This window comes from Triturus cristatus, chromosome 1_1, assembly GCF_964204655.1.
Source record: "Triturus cristatus chromosome 1_1, aTriCri1.1, whole genome shotgun sequence".
Classification (NCBI taxonomy): Eukaryota; Metazoa; Chordata; class Amphibia; order Caudata; family Salamandridae; genus Triturus; species Triturus cristatus.
The window spans coordinates 464,109,774-464,131,956 of NC_140579.1; the positions used below are offsets into that span (position 1 = coordinate 464,109,774).

The following is a 22,183-nucleotide window of genomic DNA, read 5'->3' on the forward strand; positions in this document are numbered from 1 at the left end:
GTAAGTGTGCTTTCAAATTGGCAAAGAAATTTCGTTTTGTGACTAATGTGAAAACAAATGTAGTAATATATTTAAATAAAATAAAGGAATTGTTTTTTAGTTTTTTTCAGGTATTGCTGAAGAGCAGTGAACAAAATTTAAGATGCCTACAAAATCCAGAGTAAAAAAAGACCACAAAAAAAACTTATATTTGAAGACAACTGGAGGACCTAAGTTAGTTGAAGATGCTCATGTTGGGAAAAAGAAAAAATCTTCTGGTAAGCAGACAAAAAATTTTCTAAAGAACATATTCAAAAAAAGGAAAAATGTACAAAATGTCTGTACTGGAAAGAATGATTTCAATCGAAAAGGACAGGAAAAAATTGAGAATTTAGTTAATGCAAATATACCTTCTGCAACTAAAAAGATTAACTTAAACAGAAAAACAGCGTTTAAAGAGATACGTAGAAAAATGTTTCAGAGAAGAGTTATGTCCAATTTGATAAAGGATGTGAAGAAATATAAGCAAAAGGCTAAGTTTTATAAGAGAAAAAAAGAAATTGAAGCCATTGCAGCAAAGGCATTAGAATTAAAAAGGAAACTATTCATTTTAATTTTGAATAGGATGCGTACATTAGACAAAATGGTTAATGTACTGAAATCACATAGCAAAAGGAAAAGAGTAGTGAACAGAACAAACTTTTCTAAAGTGTTTTTAGGAAAATGGATGCATAGTTCAAGTAGTGAACCTTTTTTTAATGAAGAGAGTTATTTTCAAAGTAATAGTTTGCTGCATGCAGTTGACACCAGAGGTCGTGCTTATGAAGTGAAAAATGGTTGCATAATGGAGAAGGAGATAATGGTTCCAAGAGATGAGGTTCAAGTGATGGCGGATGAGGCTATGGGGAGACGTCCTAAAGCCCCAGTGTACACTTGGAATTGTAGTAGTATTTGCACTGTGCGTCAGGAATCTATTGATAAATTTCGTGAGTTTCTAAGAGAATATAGTAAAAAAAGTGTAAAACAGAAGATTAAGGTGCTTCAAAGTCTGGATCCATGCAGAGTGAGAGAGAATACTGGTTTGCAGGGTCATTCTCTGGCTTGTCTATCTAGAAAAGTGTGTAATAGTGTTTTCCATCATTTTAGGATGCTGGCTGTTCATCATACTGAAATGAGAAAGTTTGTAAGACGGTTGTATTTTGCTAAAAGTCCAGCAATAAAGTTAGATGAATTGAATAGGGCTCTGTTCCGTGGAACGGTATCAGATGTTGATGAAATTCAGTTTTGTTACTTTGGTCCTGAACAAAACAGTGTAGAGAAGGACACAGTAAATGAGGAAGAAGTGGAAGAGAATGTAGAACCCTCTGTAAGTAAGACATTTAATGATCACATAACAAAATTTGCAATAATTTCTAATGAAAGACCAAATATTACTTGTATTTGTTGCCGCAGAACTCATTATAGAAAACAAACTAGGAATGTTGATCTCTACAGAAAGAGTGAAAATGAAGATAATTATAAGTGGAAGGATTTTGCCACATATATATTTCTTGAAAATTGTTTTGAATTGGGTGAAGATCAGCGTATTTGTAAATACTGTTACAACAAGTTAGAGGAAAATAGAATGCCGACCAGAGCTGTACATAATAATTTAGAATTGGATGCTATTCCTGCTGAACTTTCTGAATTAAATACATATGAGTCTATACTCATTCAATGTGTTCATCCGTTCCAGACCATAGTACGTATGGAGCCCAAAACTGGTAAATTACCTCCTTCAGATTTACTGAGAGGTTTAAAAGGTAGAGTGGTGTATTTGCCCTTGGATTTGAAAAAAAATATGGAAACTATTGATGCGGATACTTTGGAAACTGAACCATTAATTATTCTGGTTAATGGTGTACCTACAAAGAATAAGAAGATTTGGCAGGAGCTGGTAGATGTACGGAAAGTACAAAGAGCAAATTTGTATTTGAAAAGGAATAACAAATGGTATGAATCAATTTATATAGAAGAAGAAGAAGAAGAAGATTTACAAGAAGACACAGAAACACCAACTGGACAAATTGAAAAAGTGGACAAGTCAAAGGAAGAAGAAATTTATGAACATTTTAGCATACATCCTCTTCATTCAAAAGAAGTTATGGGAGACAATATTGATATATTTCAGATGAAGAAAGCAAAAGGAACTCCCGTGAGTGTATGGGAGGAGAGCTTGGAAGCTCAATGTTTTCCCCAGCTGTTTCCTAAAGGAAAAGGAGGACGATACGATGAACGTCCGGAACAGATTCCAGCTTCTGAGTATCGGACTACAAGACTATAGGCTGAAATTCCCAGATTTCGACAAAGTATTCATTATTTGTTCCATCTTTTATTTGAAAGCGACTTGTCTGCATTGTCTTATGCAGTAAATCACATTTTAAAAAGTGGAGTACATTTGCAAAATGTGTCTGCTAAGGATTTTATGGAGAAAGTGCAGCACCGAGATGATCATTTAGAAACACAACTGATCAATCTGATGGCTTGTCAGCGTGGGACAAATGAATATTGGTACCGACGCCATGGTGAATTAAAATGCATGTTACGGAATTTAGGAACACCAACATGGTTCGTTACCCTAAGCTGTGCCGAGTACGCTTGGGATGATTTACTGGATTTTCTACGAGAGGCAAATTCAAACATTAAAAACATCGAATACAAGACAGCAGGAGAACTGTGCTCATTGGATCCGGTTAATGTTTGCAGATATTTCAATCATAGATTTGAGGCTATGATGTCCTTCATCTGCAATAAAAAAAATCCACCTCTAGGAGAAGTAGTGGATTTCTTTTGGAGAAAAGAGTACCAGGCAAGAGGTGCTCCTCATATTCATATGCTGTTGTGGATCAAGGATGCCCCAAAGTTTGGAACAGATACTGATGAAGCAGTGTTATCTTACATTGAAGAATATGCAACATGTGCTATACCAAAAAGCACAGAAGAGAAAAAGTTAAAGGAGCAAGTTTTACGTTTCCAAAGTCATCGGTGTGGAAAATACTGTCGACGGAAATACAAGAGCAAAGATAAATACTACACTAAATGTCGATTTGGATTTCCTAGACCTGTTCTTTCAAATGGAAGAGTTAACAGTTTTATGTCATCTGTGAGACATACTATCACAAGAAAATCACCTAAGAATACCTACAACCTTAAAAGAAAAGAAGAATCAAAAAATATAAATGACTACAACCCAGTGATTTTATCCATGTGGAACGCTAACATGGATATACAGTATGTAGCTGACAATTCCATTGCTGTTGCTCGATATGCAACGTCTTACCTTACGAAATCAGAAAAAACAGAATTGAAGGAAATGTGGGAAGAGATTTCTCACGAGAAAACTGTCAGTAAGAAGCTGTACAGTTTCAGTTTGAAGATGTTATCGCATCGAGAAATTGGATCCTATGAATGTTCAGATAGGTTATCTTCTGCAAGTCTCTACTCGAAATCAAGAAGAATAATTTGGGCAAGTTTAGGCCTTGCAGCAATGAGAAATCGGGTACTGAAATCTGTTGGAGAAATTGAATATTTGGCCGAGAATGACACAGAAAGTACAGATATTTTGAAATCAAACATGTTGGACACATATTATCCCAAGAGAAGTCATCATCTGGAGAACATGTGTCTCTATGAAGTGCTGCAGAACTACATTTATTCACGGAAAGCCACAGAAGACATCAACAATGGAAAATATAAAGTCATTGGTGAGGAAGGATGTTTGGTGAAGCAAACAAAAGGAAGTTTGATAAATCACAGGAAGCTGAGTTGCGACACTACTGACAAAAAGGAATTTTACTACTTGGCTCTTTTACAGCTGTTTAAACCATGGCGTACAGAGGATGAACTACTGGGAGAATTTCAAAGCTATGAAGATTCTTTTAATGCTTGCAAAGACAGCATACAATGCAGTACATTCTCAACTTATCTGCAAATGTTAAATGAAGAAATTGAACAGGAAACTACAATTGCAGCAGAAATAGCTAGAGACAGTTCTCAGGACAGCCAAAGTTCAGGAACACTCAGTCAAGATCCCCTAGGACAACCAATCGTTGAAAATGAAGCATCAATAGCCATGAATGAAGTGGAAACGGCTATGAATCAAGCTCAAGAAGAATTTATAGACTTACAAAATTTGGAAAGACAACTGAACGAAGAGCAGCAACAAATTTATGAAGAGATCAGAAACAAAATTGATCACGGATTTCTACATGAAAAAAAAGAGTGCTCATGCACATCATTTCATCCAATCAGGATGTATGAAAGCGGACAAGCTGGAACTGGAAAAAGTTTCCTAATAAAAGTCATCAGAAGCTACCTACAGCAAAAAACGGATTCTACTTTGTCTTGTGTGGTTACTGCTCCAACTGGGTTAGCAGCATATAACATAAAAGGAATCACTTTACATCGTTTGCTAATGTTACCAGTGGAGCATGAGAACAAAATACAATACAACAAGCTAACTGGAGAAGCATGCTTGGAAGTTTCAAGAGTATTGAAGAAGATGCAAGTTCTCATTATTGATGAGGTGAGCATGGTATCAAACTTAATGCTTGCCTTTGTGCATTTAAGAATGCAGCAAATTCTGAAGACAGACTATGACGTGTTATTTGGAGGAAAACACGTCATAGTTTTTGGAGATCTTTTGCAACTTACTCCAGTTAAAGGACAACCAGTGTTTAATACTGTGACACATGAAGACACGAAGAAGTCATTGGGAAGCATCGGTAATACAAATATTTGGTCCTTCTTTGAGTACAAGGAACTTACTACTAATATGAGGCAAGCAAACGATGAAGAATATGGAAGTATTCTGAAAGATATCAGAATTGGACTACTCACTGAAGCTGGCAAAAAAGCATTACAGAGTCGGCTGCTACATAATTTATTTCCAAAGGAAGAAATAGTTGCAGAGAAGATATACTAGAACATTGCAGAAAACAAAAGTGTCATCTGCTTAATGCCAACTCTACGTGAATGCTCAATATTCAATGAGGAGCTTTTGAAATTGGAAAAGGAAGATATCAGGAAATTGGAAGCAGTGGACAAAATTGAGGATGGAAGAATTACTGTCACATTAACAGGCACACTGAAAAATAAATTGGATTCACTAGAGAAGAACATTTCCAAAACAGCTGGATTAGAAAAAAATCTATATGTTTGCATGAACTGTAGAGTATTTTTAAGGAGAAATTTGGATGTTGAAAAAGGTTTAGTTAATGGAGCTATGGGAAGAGTTGTGGGTTTTATTAATTATCAGAAAAAAGATGGAATTGAATGTTTAAAAATAAAATTTGATCAGATAGAAGAAGTTAAAGACATTTGTCGTTGTTCAGTTCGTTTCATGCTTGTGAAAGACTTATATGTACGTAGGAAGCAGTTTCCGTTTTCGCTAGCATATGCTGTAACTATTCACAAGTCTCAAGGATTGACTGTAGATTGTGCATTTGTGAACATTGGTTCAACTGTGTTCAAAGAAGGTATGGCATATGTTGCCTTGTCACGAGTGAAAACATTATCAGGTTTATTCATGATAGACTTTGATGATTCAAAAGTTAGTGCTGATACAAATTGTGTAAAGGAGTATAATAGATTAAGAAGAAGCTATGCTCCTCATTTAGGTCAGTATCCTGTGTTGGAGAAACGTGTAGTTTCTCGTAAAAGGAGAAATGAGAATATCTGTAATGAAGATGTAGAGAGGAGGAAAAAAAAGAGGAGTGATGTAATTGCAAGCAAAAAGAATAAGGAAAATGAAGAACAGGTTGTAGGATGTCATTTTGAAAATAGCTCTGGTGTCAACTGCTACGCTAATGTAGTGCTGAATGTTGCATTTTATCTGGAAAGTTTGCAAGAGCAGATAATAGTAAATCAGGGAAAAAGATTCTGTTCTGTGCTGAGTCTCCTTTTTGAAAAGCTGAGTAATGATAAAACTCAAATAGAAAGTGCTACTGAAATTAGAAAACTTTTAGATGTATGTTCAGGACGAACACAGTTTTCTCAAAATGTACAGCAAGACGCACAGGAATTCTTGATGTATTTTCTTCAGGTACTGGAAGAAGAAGGGGTTCCCATTGAAAATTTATTTGGTCTCTCTTATAAATGGGAACATAGTTGTGAAAACTGTTATAATATATGTGGCTCTAATGTTGATAATGAAAGGTTTATTTATTTAACATTGCCAGAGAGTAAAACAGTCACTTTTGCTAAATTAGTTAAAGATGCTAATCATAGCATGCAATGCGGTGAGTGTAAATCTGACATGTTTTCAACGTAAATTTTAAAGGAATACGGACAGTATGTAATTTTAATGATGCAACGATGTAGAGCTGATGGTTCAAAATTGGATACTTTAATAAAGAAGTTTACAGGACAAGCAATTATCAATTTCAGGAAAAACTTTTGTAACAGTTGCAATAATTTTCCATGATGGACCTACTGTAACTTCTGGTCATTACACAGTTTATCTTAAATGTGAAAAAGGCTGGACACTGTGTAATGATTCCCAATTGATTTTTAAGCAACGTTTGCCTTTTGATTTAGCAAATTCCTATCTAATCTTCCTGAAACCTAAATTTTAGAGAGATTTGGCAACATCTGGACAAAACAATTTTACCATTTTATTGGATTACCATTTGGAATTTACAAATAAAAAGATTTAACAAATTATCATTTGGCCTAATGGAAAGGTAACCAATTGTAATGTGGAATTTTTCCATTTTTTAAGGAAACTTTGGAAAACCAAAAATTTAGAAAAAATCGGTAACATCTGCACAATTTAAATTTTGGAATGTTATTGGATTGCCATTGGAAATTTTTTCAAAAAAGATTTTTAAAATTACTATTTGGCCATGCGGAAAGGTAAACAATTCTATTGTGGACTTATTTAATTATTAATAAATCTTTCGGAAACCAAAATGTTACAGAGAATCGGTGAGATCTGTACAATTTAAACTTTAGATTTTTATTGGATTACCATTGGAAATTTAACCAAAAAAGAATTTTAAAATTACTATTTGGGCTAAAGGAAATGGAACCCGATGTATTGTGGAGTTATTTGAGATATATTATTGTGATTATACTTCTGAAACAAAAATATCAGACGGTATTTTAAAGAAATAAGTATTGATATTAGATGATATTTTTTAAGAATATTATGCATTTCTATAAAGTTATGTTTATGCAAAAAGAGATTGTGGGCTTTTTTAAAACAATCTTTGAGATTGTTAATTTTTTTTTGCCTGCTGTTAAATGATGAATGCAATTGCTTTCACAATTTATAGTGAAATGCAATATATTCTGAAAACAGCAAAAAAAAGGCAAAAATATTTTTTGAAAAATATGTAAATATGTGTACTGTAATATAAAATGTTTTATTAAATATTAATACTTTTTTCTTTTTTTTCAGATTGAGATAGAAAATTTTCGAAAACTAGAACCATTTTTAAAGCAATTAAAAAAAAATTTAAATGAATAAATATTTTTTTGAGTGGGTATGGTAAGTCAATAATATCATGGTCCCTTTTTTCCACTTCTCTACAATCACATTTTCAGTTTTTAATTGTAGTCTCTCAAGGACCTTGTAATGTGATAATTGATTTTTAGTGTTTTTAAAAAAAATTAAAAAAAATTACGCGTACCGTACGCGTACGGTAAAAAAAAATTAAAAAAAGTTTTTAAAAACATATATAAAAAATAGATGAAAGGTAAGGTTGGCTCTTAAAAGAGCCGTTGTGTTCATGCAGGGACAGAGGAAAGAAAGATTGGGAATATTAGATGGTACGACAAGTGTGCTGATCTATTTTACTGTTCACTAGGGAAATACTGGTCTCCCTATAACTAATTAGATCATGACAAGTGGCGCACCGTACTTCAACCCTCGCAAACCGAGGGTTAATTTCCAGAGGACCAGAAAAAGGAGATGCTCCCCCCACAGATGAAGGGCTCACCTGACCTGCAGAAGAAGGACTCGGCACTGCAGATGATGGTCCAGGCTGAGCTGCTGTGGATGTGCTTGGTTGATTTACTGAAGGGTTACCTTCAGTAAGTCGAGCATGTGTCCTTCTGTGTACATCCTTAAGGTGTCTCATCATGGTGTGATTCCCAAAGGAATACTTCCTGTCAGGATTCCCTCTTGAAAGTACACGCTTACACAGCTTACAAGTCACTAAGGGTGCATTTACCTTTTGCTGGCCTTCTGGAAAAGAAAAATACTCCCATACGTAAGAGGTCTTTTGTTTCCTCGCTCTCTGCCTCAAGGTAGTGCTGCTAGCCTCACTCTCAGAAGAGCTCTGCTGTTCTGCCATCGTATCACAAAGACAACCCAGCTCCTTCTCCTAAGGGATCACAAGCAGAAATGAGGGGAATGGGTGTGGTGTAGGAGAGTTCTAGAACTGAAAGTAGTTTCAACCAATCAAAAGTTGTGTTTCATGATCACATGACCTACCGTACGCTTACGGTACGCTTACGGTGCGCTTACGGCAAAAGTACGCATGCGCGTAAAAAAGACACGCGCACGCGCGCATGCGCAAAACAGGCACGCCCCTTCACTTCCGCGTAACGTGCGCGTGCAGCGTACGCGTTACGCGCTATGCGCGCGTGACGTGCGTCTACGCAAATTGCGTAAATGAACGCAAACAGCGTAGAAATCTAACGTAATTACAGCAAGACGTGCGCTTACCGTACGCGCACGGTAAAAAAAAAAAAAATAAAAAAAAAAAAGGAAAAAATGTATTGCTAATAAATTTTACCTGTTTATTTAAAAAAAAATGTAAAATAAAAACATATTGTAGAATTTTTAAAATTTAACCATAGTCTTTAAAAAAGGATAGAAAATTAAAATAAAAATATGTAAAAAAAAAGAAGAAAAAAAAAAAAATTAGCATTTAAAAAACCTTGCAAATTCACTGAAAAAACCATGGGTTTCACACACGTTATAGTTAGGAATTAGCATTTAAAAAACCTTTGAAATTCACTAAAAAAACCATGGGTTTCACACACGTTATAGTTAGGAATTAGCATTTAAAAAACCTTAGAAATTCAATGAAAAAACCAAAGGTTTCACACATGTTATAGTTAGCTGGACATTTCACTCGTAAAAAACCATTGAAATTCCCCCGTTATAGTTAGTTCAGCTAACTATAACTCGCGCGCCCGCAATGCACTACTGATGACGTCACATATTACATCACTCATGACATGGTCAGTGACATCACTCATGACATCACTGATGACATCTCAAATGACATCACTGATGACATCATCCTTGTGATAGAGTGGTAGACCTCCTCTCACCCCAATATAACCTTTGATAAAAATAGAGACTGAAATTTTCAAAAAAATGGACATACCAATAACAGTTACAACAACCTATTCAGTAATTCTAAGATCCACATACACATCCACTCATCCACCAACAATCCTATACAGTCACTCATACATGTACTCACACATCATATGTACTCATACACCTAAACATCCTGTAACACAATGCCACTCATTCATAGAGTTACTCACACATAGTCACTCATGCTAATAAAGAATCAAACATCCATTTACCTGCATATACAGTTATACACACACCACCACACTTACTTTTACAGAAACTTACACATACTTAGTCTTTTAAATAATCACTTATAGAAACACATACTTATTCATACAGGCACTCTTCCAATCTCTCACTCGCACATATACTTACTTATATACACCAATAGTCATATATACTAGTTTAAAACATATGTAGTTACTCATAAAGACACTATTGAGACAGTCATTCACTCACTAACACACCCATACACACACTCATCCACCCATACGGTCCTACACACATGCTGTCTTCAACACATACAAACAGTGAGTCACTCATTCATGCACCTATGCACTACATAATAACCCCCACCGAACCATGAAGACACTCAGACACTCATACTGATACTCAAAAAACCAACTAATAACCTATATAGACACTCATGTAGCTACTCACCAACCCATGCAGCCACTTATATACAAAGTGAGAGACTGATACAGGTATTTTCACATTTAAACATTACTCACTTAGCCATGTATTCATAAAGATACACTTAATCAGTCAGTTACACAATCAATTTTTCAAAAACAAATCATCAATTTAGACACTTATATACTCATTTATTCTTCCATCGACCTTGAGATATACATATATTAAACATATTTAATTTTCAGAAAAACACACATTCACTGGATGATGTCATCAGTGATGTCATTTGAGATGTCATCAGTGATGTCATGAGTGATGTCACTGACCATGTCATGAGTGATGTAATATGTGACGTCATCAGTAGTGCATTGCGGGCGCGCGAGTTATAGTTAGCTGAACTAACTATAACGGGGGAATTTCAATGTTTTTTTACGAGTGAAATGTCCAGCTAACTATAACATGTGTGAAACCTTTGTTTTTTTCATTGAATTTCTAAGGTTTTTTAAATGCTAATTCCTAACTATAACGTGTGTGAAACCCATGGTTTTTTCAGTGAATATATATATATTCACTTAAAAAACCATAGGTTTCACACATGTTATAATTAGCTGAACATTTCACTCGTAAAAAACCATTGAAATTCCCCCGTTATAGTTAGTTCAGATAACTATAACTGGCGCGACCGCAATCCACTGCTGAGGACGTCACATATTACATCACTCATGACATGGTCAGTGACATCACTGATGACATCATCCAGTGAATATGTGTCTTTCTGAAAAATAAATATTTTTTATATATGTATCTCTAAAGGTTAATGGAAGAATAAATGGGTAAATAAGTGTCTAAATGGATGTTTTTGTTGTAAAATTAATTGTATAACTGACTTATTAACAGTATCTTAGTGAATACAGTGATGTAATATGTGACGTCATCAGTAGTGCATTGCGGGCGCGCGAGTTATAGTTAGCTGAACTAACTATAACGGGGGAATTTCAATGGTTTTTTACGAGTGAAATGTCCAGCTAACTATAACATGTGTGAAACCTTTGGTTTTTTCATTGAATTTCTAAGGTTTTTTAAATGCTAATTCCTAACTATAACGTGTGTGAAACCCATGGTTTTTTCAGTGAATATATATATATTCACTGAAAAAACCATAGGTTTCACACATGTTATAGTTAGCTGAACATTTCACTCGTAAAAAACCATTGAAATTCCCCCGTTATAGTTAGTTCAGATAACTATAACTCGCGCGACCGCAATCCACTGCTGAGGACGTCACATATTACATCACTCATGACATGGTCAGTGACATCACTGATGACATCATCCAGTGAATATGTGTCTTTCTGAAAAATAAATATTTTTTATATATGTATCTCTAAAGGTTAATGGAAGAATAAATGGGTAAATAAGTGTCTAAATGGATGTTTTTGTTGTAAAATTAATTGTATAACTGACTTATTAACAGTATCTTAGTGAATACAGTGATGTAATATGTGACGTCATCAGCAGTGGATTGCAGACGCGCGAGTTATAGTTAGCTGAACTAACTATAACGGGGGAATTTCAATGGTTTTTTACGAGTGAAATGTCCAACTAACTATAACGTGTGAAACCTATGGTTTTTTCAGTGAATATATATATATATCTATATATATATATATATATATATATATATATATATATATATATATATATATATATAAATATACACATGTATGTATGAATATATATATACAAATATTAACAAAAATGTGATAAATTTGCATCCTGAGGCACATACGTGAATAAGACCTCGGTCAAAACATGCCCTTTGATGGTACTGAATTAAAGTAATAGGTGAATTGTAACTAACGCGCTTATAGACCCTTGGCTTGCCCTTTCCTCTTGCAACGTTTCTACCCCGGTGGGACAGGAGTCCCGGGGCCGATAGACTGTCTTCCTTCTTCAGCGACCTGTAATCGCTCACCTGCACACCTGTGATCAGTAAGGGGACTACAAATCCCACAAGCCCCGGCGCTGCTGTACCACCTGAGGGGGAGGCGAGACCAACGCGCTATAAAGCGCCGCCTCTCCCCCCGCAGCGCGGGACGCGCTTATAGACCCTTGGCTTGCCCTTTTCTCTTGCAACGTTTCTACCCCGGTGGGACAGGAGTCCCGGGGCCGATAGACTGTCTTCCTTCTTCAGCGACCTGTAAACGCTCATCTGCACACCTGTGATCAGTAAGGGGACTACAAACCCCACAAGCCCCGGCGCTGCTGTACCACCTGAGGGGGAGGCGAGACCAACGTGCTATAAAGCACCGTCTCTCCCCCTGCAGCGTGGGACGCGTGCGGGCGGCGCCCGGGCTAAGCCCGGGCCAAGGGAGGGCCTGTGCTTGCCCGTCAGTGCCCGGTTGAGGCCGGGCTGGGCCCTCTCTCTTGGCCCTTGGATCCGGTGGTTAGTTTGGACGTTGTAGGGATTTACAAATCTATTCTGTATTATTTGTGGGGTATTTGTTTATTTAAATACGGGTTTCCTAGGTGGCAAGTAATCTATTGATATGAGTAAGAGGAAGGCTGAGGGCAGGATGGTGGGGACTCTTGACGATTATTTAACTAGGGCAGAAACAGCAATTAATCAGAAGATATTAGCCGTGGAGCGAAGGCTATCCCTGGAACCAGCCCTAATATTACCCTGTGCACAGCCTTTTGTTGTACAGGATAACAAAGGATAATCGGGCGGGTAATTGTTCCCCGACGGGACCTGTATGTTTAACATCTAGGTCTGGGATTACAGACCCCTCTTTAATTGTAAGTAGCCCCTCTAGCCCAGCTATGGTAACCACACGGGGGAAACAAAAAGTTACTGGAGCCAAAGCTAGCGAACTGCCCTGTAAGAAAAGGAAAGGACGAGGTCCTAGTAAGAAAAGTGCTCCTAAGGCTGCTTCCGGTAACATAGGGGCTCAATTCCATGGGAACCCTATTGCCCCTGTAGGCACCTCACCATCGCAACCTATGGCCCAGCATAACTTTGAGCTATTATGTTCTCTACTTAGGGAACAGTTAGTATCCCTCATACAACCCGTCCTGGAAAAGTTGGATTCTGTGGTGGTAAGGCTTAACTGCATCGAAGCAAGCTTGATTAATAAACAATCTTTAGCCGCATCATTACTCGAGTCGAATCCCAAGATAGTGGCTAGCTACACTGGTGAAGGGGCTATTAATAGACACTATGCCCCAAGACCCCAAGCAGATAACCCTCATGATCCCTTAGTCATCAGGGAACTCCCAAATCGGTCTATGGTCCCTCCCAATATTGGTAGTAGGTCGTCGACCGAACAGCAGTCAATGGGGAATAGGTTAAGGTCTGTTGCCCAAGTTATAGAGGGCCCTGATGCGATATCAAGTTTACATCTTCCTCCGGAAGCCACACCCTATACAGTTATTCTAGCTAACGTTCCAACACTTCCCGAAGGATCTAGGGAGCACTGGTCTAATCTTAAAAACAAAGCCCTGTACTGTCTTGGGAATAAATTTGGGGCCAGTAAAACGTTGTTTGAGGAATTTAAAATGGTTAGGCGGGTGAATTGGGTTGGTCATTCCTAAAAGTCATTGGCAGGGGATTGTGTGGTACTGAGCTTTAGGTCCCCGCTACTGGAAGAACATATACTAGATATGGCCTCCTATTATGCTCCCAACCCCCAATGAGATTATGATTCTACCCCTAGGTTATTTTTATAGACCAGCAAGGGCCATGTTCAACAGACAGCACTGGGCCCCGCACAGTGCTCCCCAGCAGGGTCTGCAGCCTATTATGACACAATCGATTTTCCGCTTTATCTACCTTGGAGGATAACGACTGACTGAGGGAGGGATAGCATTGTCCTCCCTCGGCCTGTGGTAATAGGGGGTCTAGTACCATCATGTCGGGAGTTACTTGTTCAAGTAAATCCAATGGCCCAAGGAGAGGAATTAATTTTATGCCCTACATATGAAGGTTTACCCAGTGTCTGTCCTGTTTCCCCTTCCAACCTGGATAATCAGGTGGTAAATACAAAAATTGGTTGCCACAATGTTACGATCTCCTCTTGGAATATAGCTGGGTTACAATCCAGGTTGGCTGTACCCGATTGGGTGGTTTTTGTCGACCAGGTGGATATATGGTGCTTTCAGGAGACCTGGGCGGTAGATCCTATATTTCGTGTAGGGTTTTTGAATTACTTTAAACCAGCCGTTAAGGGTCCTAGAGGTAGACCGGTGGGAGGACTGACTACATGGGTACGTCAATGTGAGGGTATTACAGTACTGGAAGTTCCGATCGATAACCCTGATATCCTGGTCATCAGGGTTACCTCCACAAGGGGTCTTAACATCTTTATCATAAATATCTATGCGAGGGGTCTTCCAGGAGGTAAGTGTTCCCCGACAGTTTTTCTTCTGGAGCAATTACTTAGCACTGAGCCCATAGATGGTCACAGGGTGGTGGCAGGTGATTTTAACACCTGTTTTGAGCCTTTGGGCGACGATGACGGGAAACTGTCTGAGGTTGAGGACTCCGTGTGGGGAATCCCTCAGTTGGAACTAAAACCCATAAGGAAATGGACCCAAGCAGCCTTACACATGAAGGGACTGTGCCTTGAAAAGGGTTTGAGGGCTGCTAATGGCAGAACGAATTGGGACAGGTCTGGGAAGATGACTTTCGACAATGGCAAAAGTGGGAGTAGAATAGATTATATTCTGGTTAATCGGGAGTTGTGGCCGGCTATCATAGATATGGTGGTGACTGATAGGTTAGAAAGTGACCACAACCCCCTGACGTTGTCTTTATCTGATAGTAGTTTTATTGGTTCCCCCATCGATTATGCTAGTATTGTGCAAGCGCAAGTTATGCTAACTAATGACCAGAGAAGGGTTTGTTGGCCAAAGATAGCTTCTAATGTGAATACACGGGCTGCTATTGGGAATTTGGTTAGTATAGCCATGCATAAACTGACCAGATGTGAGTCCGAGGAGGGGATTAAGTGTATTATCCCGAGTATCCATAGTGAATTATTTGTGGGGCTTAAATCTCTCTTCATTAAAAGCATTCCTGTTAATGGTAAAACTAAACTCCTGAGGGAAAATTCCTGGTACGATGTAAGCTGTAGACAGACCCATAAAACTTTGTTAACAGCTATTAAATCTAGGTTACCAGTAACCATTAGGAGTTGTAGAGTTGCATACAAAACTGCCCAAACAAAAGCAAAGAAAAACTGGGATGAAACTCGTTGGAGGGAGCTATACGAGGCATGTGAGGGTAGAAATATGTGCCAATTTTGGCACCTCCTTAAATGGGGCAGGTACCCGCAGGATATGACCTCGGCTACTCATGTTGAACCCGAACAGTGGGTTAGCTTTTTTGAAAACCAGTTTAAGTCTAGGGACAGGTTAGAAGCAGTAACTTGGTCATTTAGTGGTGAAGAAGTTCTACAGTTTGCTCCCAGTGATGTAAAGGCAATTTTGAAATCTCTTCCGAGTGGTAAAGATCCGGGACCTGTTGAGGCTGTTGATTAACCTGCATGAACATACATACGCCCAGGTTCGCTGGGGAAAACCAGGGGAGGTGACAACAAGATTTGAGGTGTCCAAAGGGGTAAGACAAGGGTGCGTACTGGCCCCCACCTTGTTTTCCTTGTTCATTAACGGGGTTATAAATTATTTTTTAAACTTCCCGACAGATGCACCCTCCATAGCTGGCATGAAAGTCCCCTTGCTCATGTTCGCGGATGACACTTTTAATTTCTAAAACGCGACAGGGGCTACAGTTAGCACTGTCCCGTTTTGAGTTGTTTTGCCGTGAACATGAGCTTGAGGTAAATGTGGGGAAGACCAAGTTTATGGTCCTTCGTGGTGCTAGACCAGTAAAAGCAAGGGTTGAAATGGGAGGAGCCACTCTGGAACAGACATCTACTTTCACCTATCTGGGGGTCACTTTTAGTGACAATCTAAGATGGAAGTCCCAGATTGACCTCTTCACCCTAAAGCATATACAACTAGATGGAGCCTTGCTCAAAGAACATAGGCATTCCATAACTAAACCTATGGCCCCCCTGATTAAAATTTATGGGTCTAATATTCTTCCAGCGGTAAAGTATGGTGCGTAACTATGGGGGTTTAGCAATTTGGATTCCCTGAGGGTGGCACAAAACAAATTTCTTAGGTCTGCAGTAGGGTTACCACAATCATCCCCACGTATACCTCTCTTATATGACCTAGGTTGTCAGCCTGTTGAGGACATGGTGCGGTATAGGCCGCTGGCGTTTTGGCGGCGCCTGTGGATTACCCCAGAACTGTCCCTGTATGCCAAGGCATTACTAGAAGTTAAAGCTCTAGGGGGCTCTCATAGGATCAGCTGGCTGTCTGAGATTAAAACTATCTTGATTGATATGGGGATGGGTGAGTTATGGACCAACCCCGAGACGGCGGTTTTCCCCCCGAAAAAGATCTTTAGGGACACCTATTGGCAATGGATTAAAGTTAAGCGTCATGCATCCCTGACTGGTAGTTCTTTGACTATAACATATCTGGCTGTCAAGGATGATTCCTTTCTTGAAGAGTATTGGGACGTAATAACAAAGCTGCAGGACCGAAAACTTTACCACCAGTTTAGACTCGGCTCCCTACCGCTACGTTGTTTTACAAAATGCTGGAATACATCTGGTAGTGATAAATGTCCCCTATGTAAGGATAAGATCGAAACAGTCGATCATTTTCTCTTTGTCTGCCCAGAGTATCTCCAACCAAGACGGTTGTGGTTACGCCCTGTATGCCGCGAACTGGGCGTTAGATCTACGCAGGCAGCTAGCAGAATATTGAAGTCTGATACATCAAAACTTGTGGTTATTGGTGTGGCTAAATTTATTAGTTGGGCATGGCTCCTACAGTACCGGAGGATTAGTCCCTAATTATCTGGCCCCTAAATAATGCTGAGACAAACGTGGTATAGGCTTTACTTGATTTAAAGGTCAAGGCAGGAGGATTTCTACTATTTCTTTTATTATAACCAATTTTACCAACTGCCAAGTCGTTTGCAAAATTGTATATTTAATATTTTCTTATTACTGATTTTAGTATGTTACTTATTTATTTGTCTTATTAAGTTTATTGTGTTAAACTATATTCTTACTATTTTTTATCAATTGCATATTATGAAATGTTTGTGTGTCTTTTATGATGAAATATTCGCAATAAAGACTTTTTTGACTTGAACTAACATTCTGCGAAAAAGGGCTGATGCCCATTAGCAGAGCTGTTTTCCCTTGTGACTTCAGGTCAGTTACATTGCACTATTGTAATAACATGGAATTAGACCTATGGACTATTAATACATGTATGAATGTGCCTTTATTAATACACCTGCTCAAGATAAAGTGTTGTTGGGTTGTATTTATTATCACTGGCAATCAATCCATCCATCCATTCATCCACCCATCCATCTATCTATCTATCTCCGTTCACGTGCCTGTGTTTGAGTACAGCATGATGAAATCGATGAATCGAGGTAACCGTGCACATAGTGAGAGAGGCTGTAAGCTCCTGGTGCTGTTGCTGGGGCTACGTCCAGGCCTATGTCTCCCAAGGGCCCCCTCTCTGTGTCTGCTGCCTTACCCCTGCCTCTCCCTTGTTGAACTAAGCCGTGCGTTACTGAAGTATAACGCACGAGAGTGGAATGAGGAAACTGCCTCGGTGGCTGGGACATACACTGCAGAAAGTCAGGGAAAGCTGGATATTGCAATCTTCCAGGAACAGCAATTGCTAATTTCAGGCCAGCTCCAGAGCCAAAGTATGTTTTATTCTTAAAGCTCATCATTATGTCTCATTGCATATTGACCTGGATAACATGTTATAATTTAAATGAAGTTCTTGTTCGTCTTGTGGATTAAATAAAGAGACACAAGCGCACTGTGTGCAGGTAAATTATTGAATAAGGGAGTTGCTGGCAACGACGTCCCAATGAATAGAGGGTCCCTTTTAAACAGAAGCGGATGGGCAAGTCTCCTGTACAAATCTTTGAAGGTTCCTCTTTCAAGACCGAGTAAACATGGCTTCTGTCTATGTCTACTTCATGTCACCGTGGGCACATCTTACCAACTAATACTATTCTTATGCCCCGTCAATACCCAGAAGACAATAAAAACTATAAAATACTGTGCGTGTATTTGTGTATGCATTTAATAATTGTGTTACACATATTGTGGACATATTTTTTTTTAGATGTTTTAAAAAGCGCTCCACATTTTCTAAGCCACTTTGGAGCACATCGCTTGGCTTCCATAACCCTCTTCCCCACTCAGTTATTTGCAATTAGTAATGTATAAATTTGTCTGTATTTATACATTAATTTGGTAATTCTGTTACATATACTTTAAACTTATTTTTGTGTTACAATTTTTTTTTATCTCGCAGAGTTGTATTAGGGACGTTATTGATTCAGAAACGATATTAAAAAAAAGTAGACAAAAGGCCATGGTATTACAGGCGTGTGTAGCGGGTGTGAAATGAAATATAAAAAGTCTAAACAGATTGTGATACAAGGGTTAAGTTGTATAAAACACATAGTGCACATTTTCCAGATAATTATATTTTCTGTGCTCAACAGATAAAAAGGCGATACATGTATCTGCTTTAACAATGCTATGTTATTTCTGTAAATGTGTGGGTGCCGGGAAGGTGACCATATGTACACATATTGCACAATCTGATGAAACTCGCACATTTTCTATATACTGAAATAAACCCCGCTCCCACGCAGCCTCCCCTATGCCCCTCGGACACCTGTCATTGACGATATTGTTTCAGGACCTTTCCGCAGGGCTTCGCTTTGGGCCAGCAGGGCGAAGAGCATGTCCGTGCTGTGCGAGCCCTTGGGGGCGCTCAGCTCCTTGAGGGCGTCCATCGCGCATCGCTTCCCCCCCGGCTCTTTCGATTCGATTCGAAATCCTTTATTCGATATTTAAAAAATATCATAAAAGTACAATATACAGTTAAAAACATAATCTCAATACATTTCATTTTACATTGACAATAAGGGAACCATTTAACATCAAGGTATTCAAAGTATTCAAGGTAGCCCTCTGGTGTGTCTCAGTCTTATTGCAACTCTGATGAAGTTCAAAATGCAAGCTAATATCAGTGGGTTCTCGACCTTTTGTATGTATAAAAGAGCAACTTTGGCATGTCTAAACTTCATTTGTTTTAAAAACCTTACTAAAAAGCGGCGTCTGGGTACTGAATAAAAAGGGCAAAGGAGTACAAAATGAAGGGTATCCTGCGGAGATCTATTGTCGCAGCCGCAGGTACCCTTCTGCTCTACCGTAGCCGTAAAACCAAGCGGGTCAGACAAAAGATGATGTAAAAGGTTGAGCCTAAAACGGGTAATTAAAAATCTGTCTTGTGCATTATATAATAAGGCAAGATATGGTTCCATGCCTTCTACTGACTTAACTGAACTATAAATACAGACTGTGGACTTGCCTTCTTCTAAGGCGGCTCTGCGTGCAATCTCTTTTGCCAGAAAGATTCTTTTAATACTGGTTTTGTGCTCGGGGGTGATTGTTGTGGGTTCAGTAAAGAGATTCTTACAATCTAATCTTATCAAAGCACCCTTTACATAACTTAACCATTGGATATCCACCCCCTTGTCTCTACCCATACAATCTCTAATTATTTGCCTACTCAGGCCGGCCTCACTATTAGTCCAAATTCTTAACCAGGCCATAAGTGGTCTAACTTTGATCAGGTCCTCCATATATACCCTTCCCAGTTCAGCATGTATAATATAAGCTGGCGTACTTTGTGGGATTTGTAAGACCTTCCTCAAAAATTTATTTTCCTCAATTTGGATTTGTAGGGGGTTTACAAAACCCCAAACTTCGGCCCCATACGTTTTTTTGGGACAACAAATTGAGTCGTAAAGGTGCATGACCTGTTCAGGCGACCACCTACCCAACCTACGTCCATAGTTCATTATGGCCCCTGTTGATGCCACTACTTTTGCACTTCTCCCTTCCGTTAAAAGCTTAAAATTTAAAAGCCCATCAAATAAAACGCCCAGATAGGCAAAGGTTTTAACCTGTTCCATTATGTGTGTGCCGATTTTATAGCAATACTTTTTACATGGTTTAGACCCTGCCAACAGTACATACGACTTGGATAAGTTAGCCGATAGATCTAAACTGGCCATAAAGCTAACAAACCCATCCAGCAAGGTCTGGAGACCTTTCGGTGTTCGAGCTAAGAGTACCGCGTCGTCGGCATATAGCAGCACCGGTACCGCTCGTGCGCCTACTCTAGGTGTATCTACATTTAAATTACATAGTTCCTGTTCTAGCCCATTTATATATAATGAGAACAGGAACGGGGCGAGGATGCCTCCCTGGCGCACCCCGCTAGTGCAGGGGAAGGGAGCTGTAGTGTCACCCTCCAAGTTGTAACACACTTTAGCAGAGGTGTTTCAGTGAAGTGCTCTTAAAATAACGACCAGGCCTTCTTCTACCCCTAGTTTAATCATCAGGTTCCAAAGCTTTTCTCTGTTGACATGGTCAAAAGCCGATGAGAGGTCCATGAACCCCATATAGATCGACTGGTTACTTGCAATAGTGTATTTAGCTGTTAATAAATAAAGGTTCAGACACTGGTCTGTAGTTGACCTTCCTGTTCTGAAACCATATTGCAAGTCTGTTATTATATGGTGTTCCTCAGCCCAGTCTAAAAGGCGGTTCAGGACAACTCTCCCCAAAACTTTTGCCGTTACATCAATTAGAGAGATTGGTCGGTAACACCGAGGGGAGGGTCATCCTTTTTTCCCTTTTTAAAAATTGGAACTATTGTAGCTACAGACCAGGATCTTGGCATACCTGTGGAAACGGCCATGTTTATTACTCTAGTGAGGATGGGTGCCCAAAGATCAACTTTACTTAGGTAGAGATCCGGGGGGATACAGTCCGGGCATGGGGCCTTGTTCTGCGTCAGCCTCTTGATCCCCACTACCAGTTCATCCACCGTGAATTCAACATTTGTCATCCATGGGCAAATTACCCCTCCCCCCCTGGTTGCTCATTTGCATGGTTGTACAGTACTTTGAAATGGTCAAACCATTGCTCCGGAAGAATGATTGTACCAATTTCTGGTGCAACCGCGTCCTGGAAGCAAGGGTTATTTATTATTTTCCAAAATGCCCTAGGGTCTTTTCTGTCTGCAGCCTCCCGTAGGTTTTCCCATGCCTGTGATTGAAGAGCCAGTTTCCTTAGTTTGATGGCTTTTTTATATGCTGACCTACATTGTGCAATGCACCCCTTATCTCTGGGGACCTTTTTTAGGCTTTCTTTCAATTCATTGTGGGCCCTAGAACAATCTCTATTAAACCATCTAGGAGAGCATTTCATTGACCCTGACACAGGGCATTTTAGTAGGCCATCAATGAGGTGTGCCATTGCCTCAAAGGCTTTAACCACCATAGCACCCTCCAGTGAGGGATCTAAGCACACCCCAATCATTTCTTTACCGTCCTCCATTAAAGATCTGTAAAAGGCATCCCCGTCCAACCTGGCCCATCTGAGCCTTCTCCCATGATCCATAGCCCTCAGTGTACTGTTTGCATTAACACTTTTCTTGTTATTATGAGGGGCCCAGTTCTTAATCCTCAAAACCAGGGGGTTGTGATCGCTGAATATGCTCCATTCAATACCAGCCTTATTTATCCAATCCACAAAAGGAATAGAAACTGCTATATAATCTATGATGGAGCAATACCCTCTTCCCTTAAATGTTGGGGTAATTTCATGACCATTTTTAGGGCCCATCAGATCTAATGTGTGCCTAAGTGCATGATTGTTCAAAACCCTCTCTAGCTCCAACCCATCAGGGGTGTGTTCGAGGTGTGGGCCTTTTTCCACTGTGCATCCGGTCCAGGCGCCCTCCATCCATCGTAGATTAGAACACAAATTAAAATTTAGGTCCCCTGCTAGAATCACATATGGGGCTACTGCTGTCTTTCTCAGCGCTAGCTCAACCGTCAATAAATTATCTAAGTCTTGTATTGTTGAGCTCTTCCCGTTCCCTGCAAAAGCATTGTATACTTTAATCAAGACAATATTCATCTTCCTGACTTCAAACCCAATGGCTTGTATATTAGCTGAGTTCCACTGCAAATCAGTCCACACACCTTCAAGCTGTAAGTCCACATAT

General features: G+C 39.2%; 1 protein-coding gene across 2 annotated transcripts in view; it reads right to left on the reverse strand.

Moving 5' to 3' along the window:
• The window catches only part of LOC146870428 (uncharacterized), a 407,076-nt gene that overhangs the window by 248,189 nt on the left and 136,704 nt on the right, over positions 1–22,183 (reverse strand). The window contains exon 4 of one of the 2 annotated variants that reach the window (XM_085599674.1): positions 18,250–18,937. The exons of the other annotated variant lie outside the window; for it this stretch is intronic. Coding sequence (XP_085455800.1) covers positions 18,793–18,937 — 145 coding nt within the window. The 3' untranslated portion in view covers positions 18,250–18,792. Of the gene's footprint in view, positions 1–18,249; positions 18,938–22,183 lie in introns of those variants that run through there. 2 annotated transcript variants of the gene reach the window in all.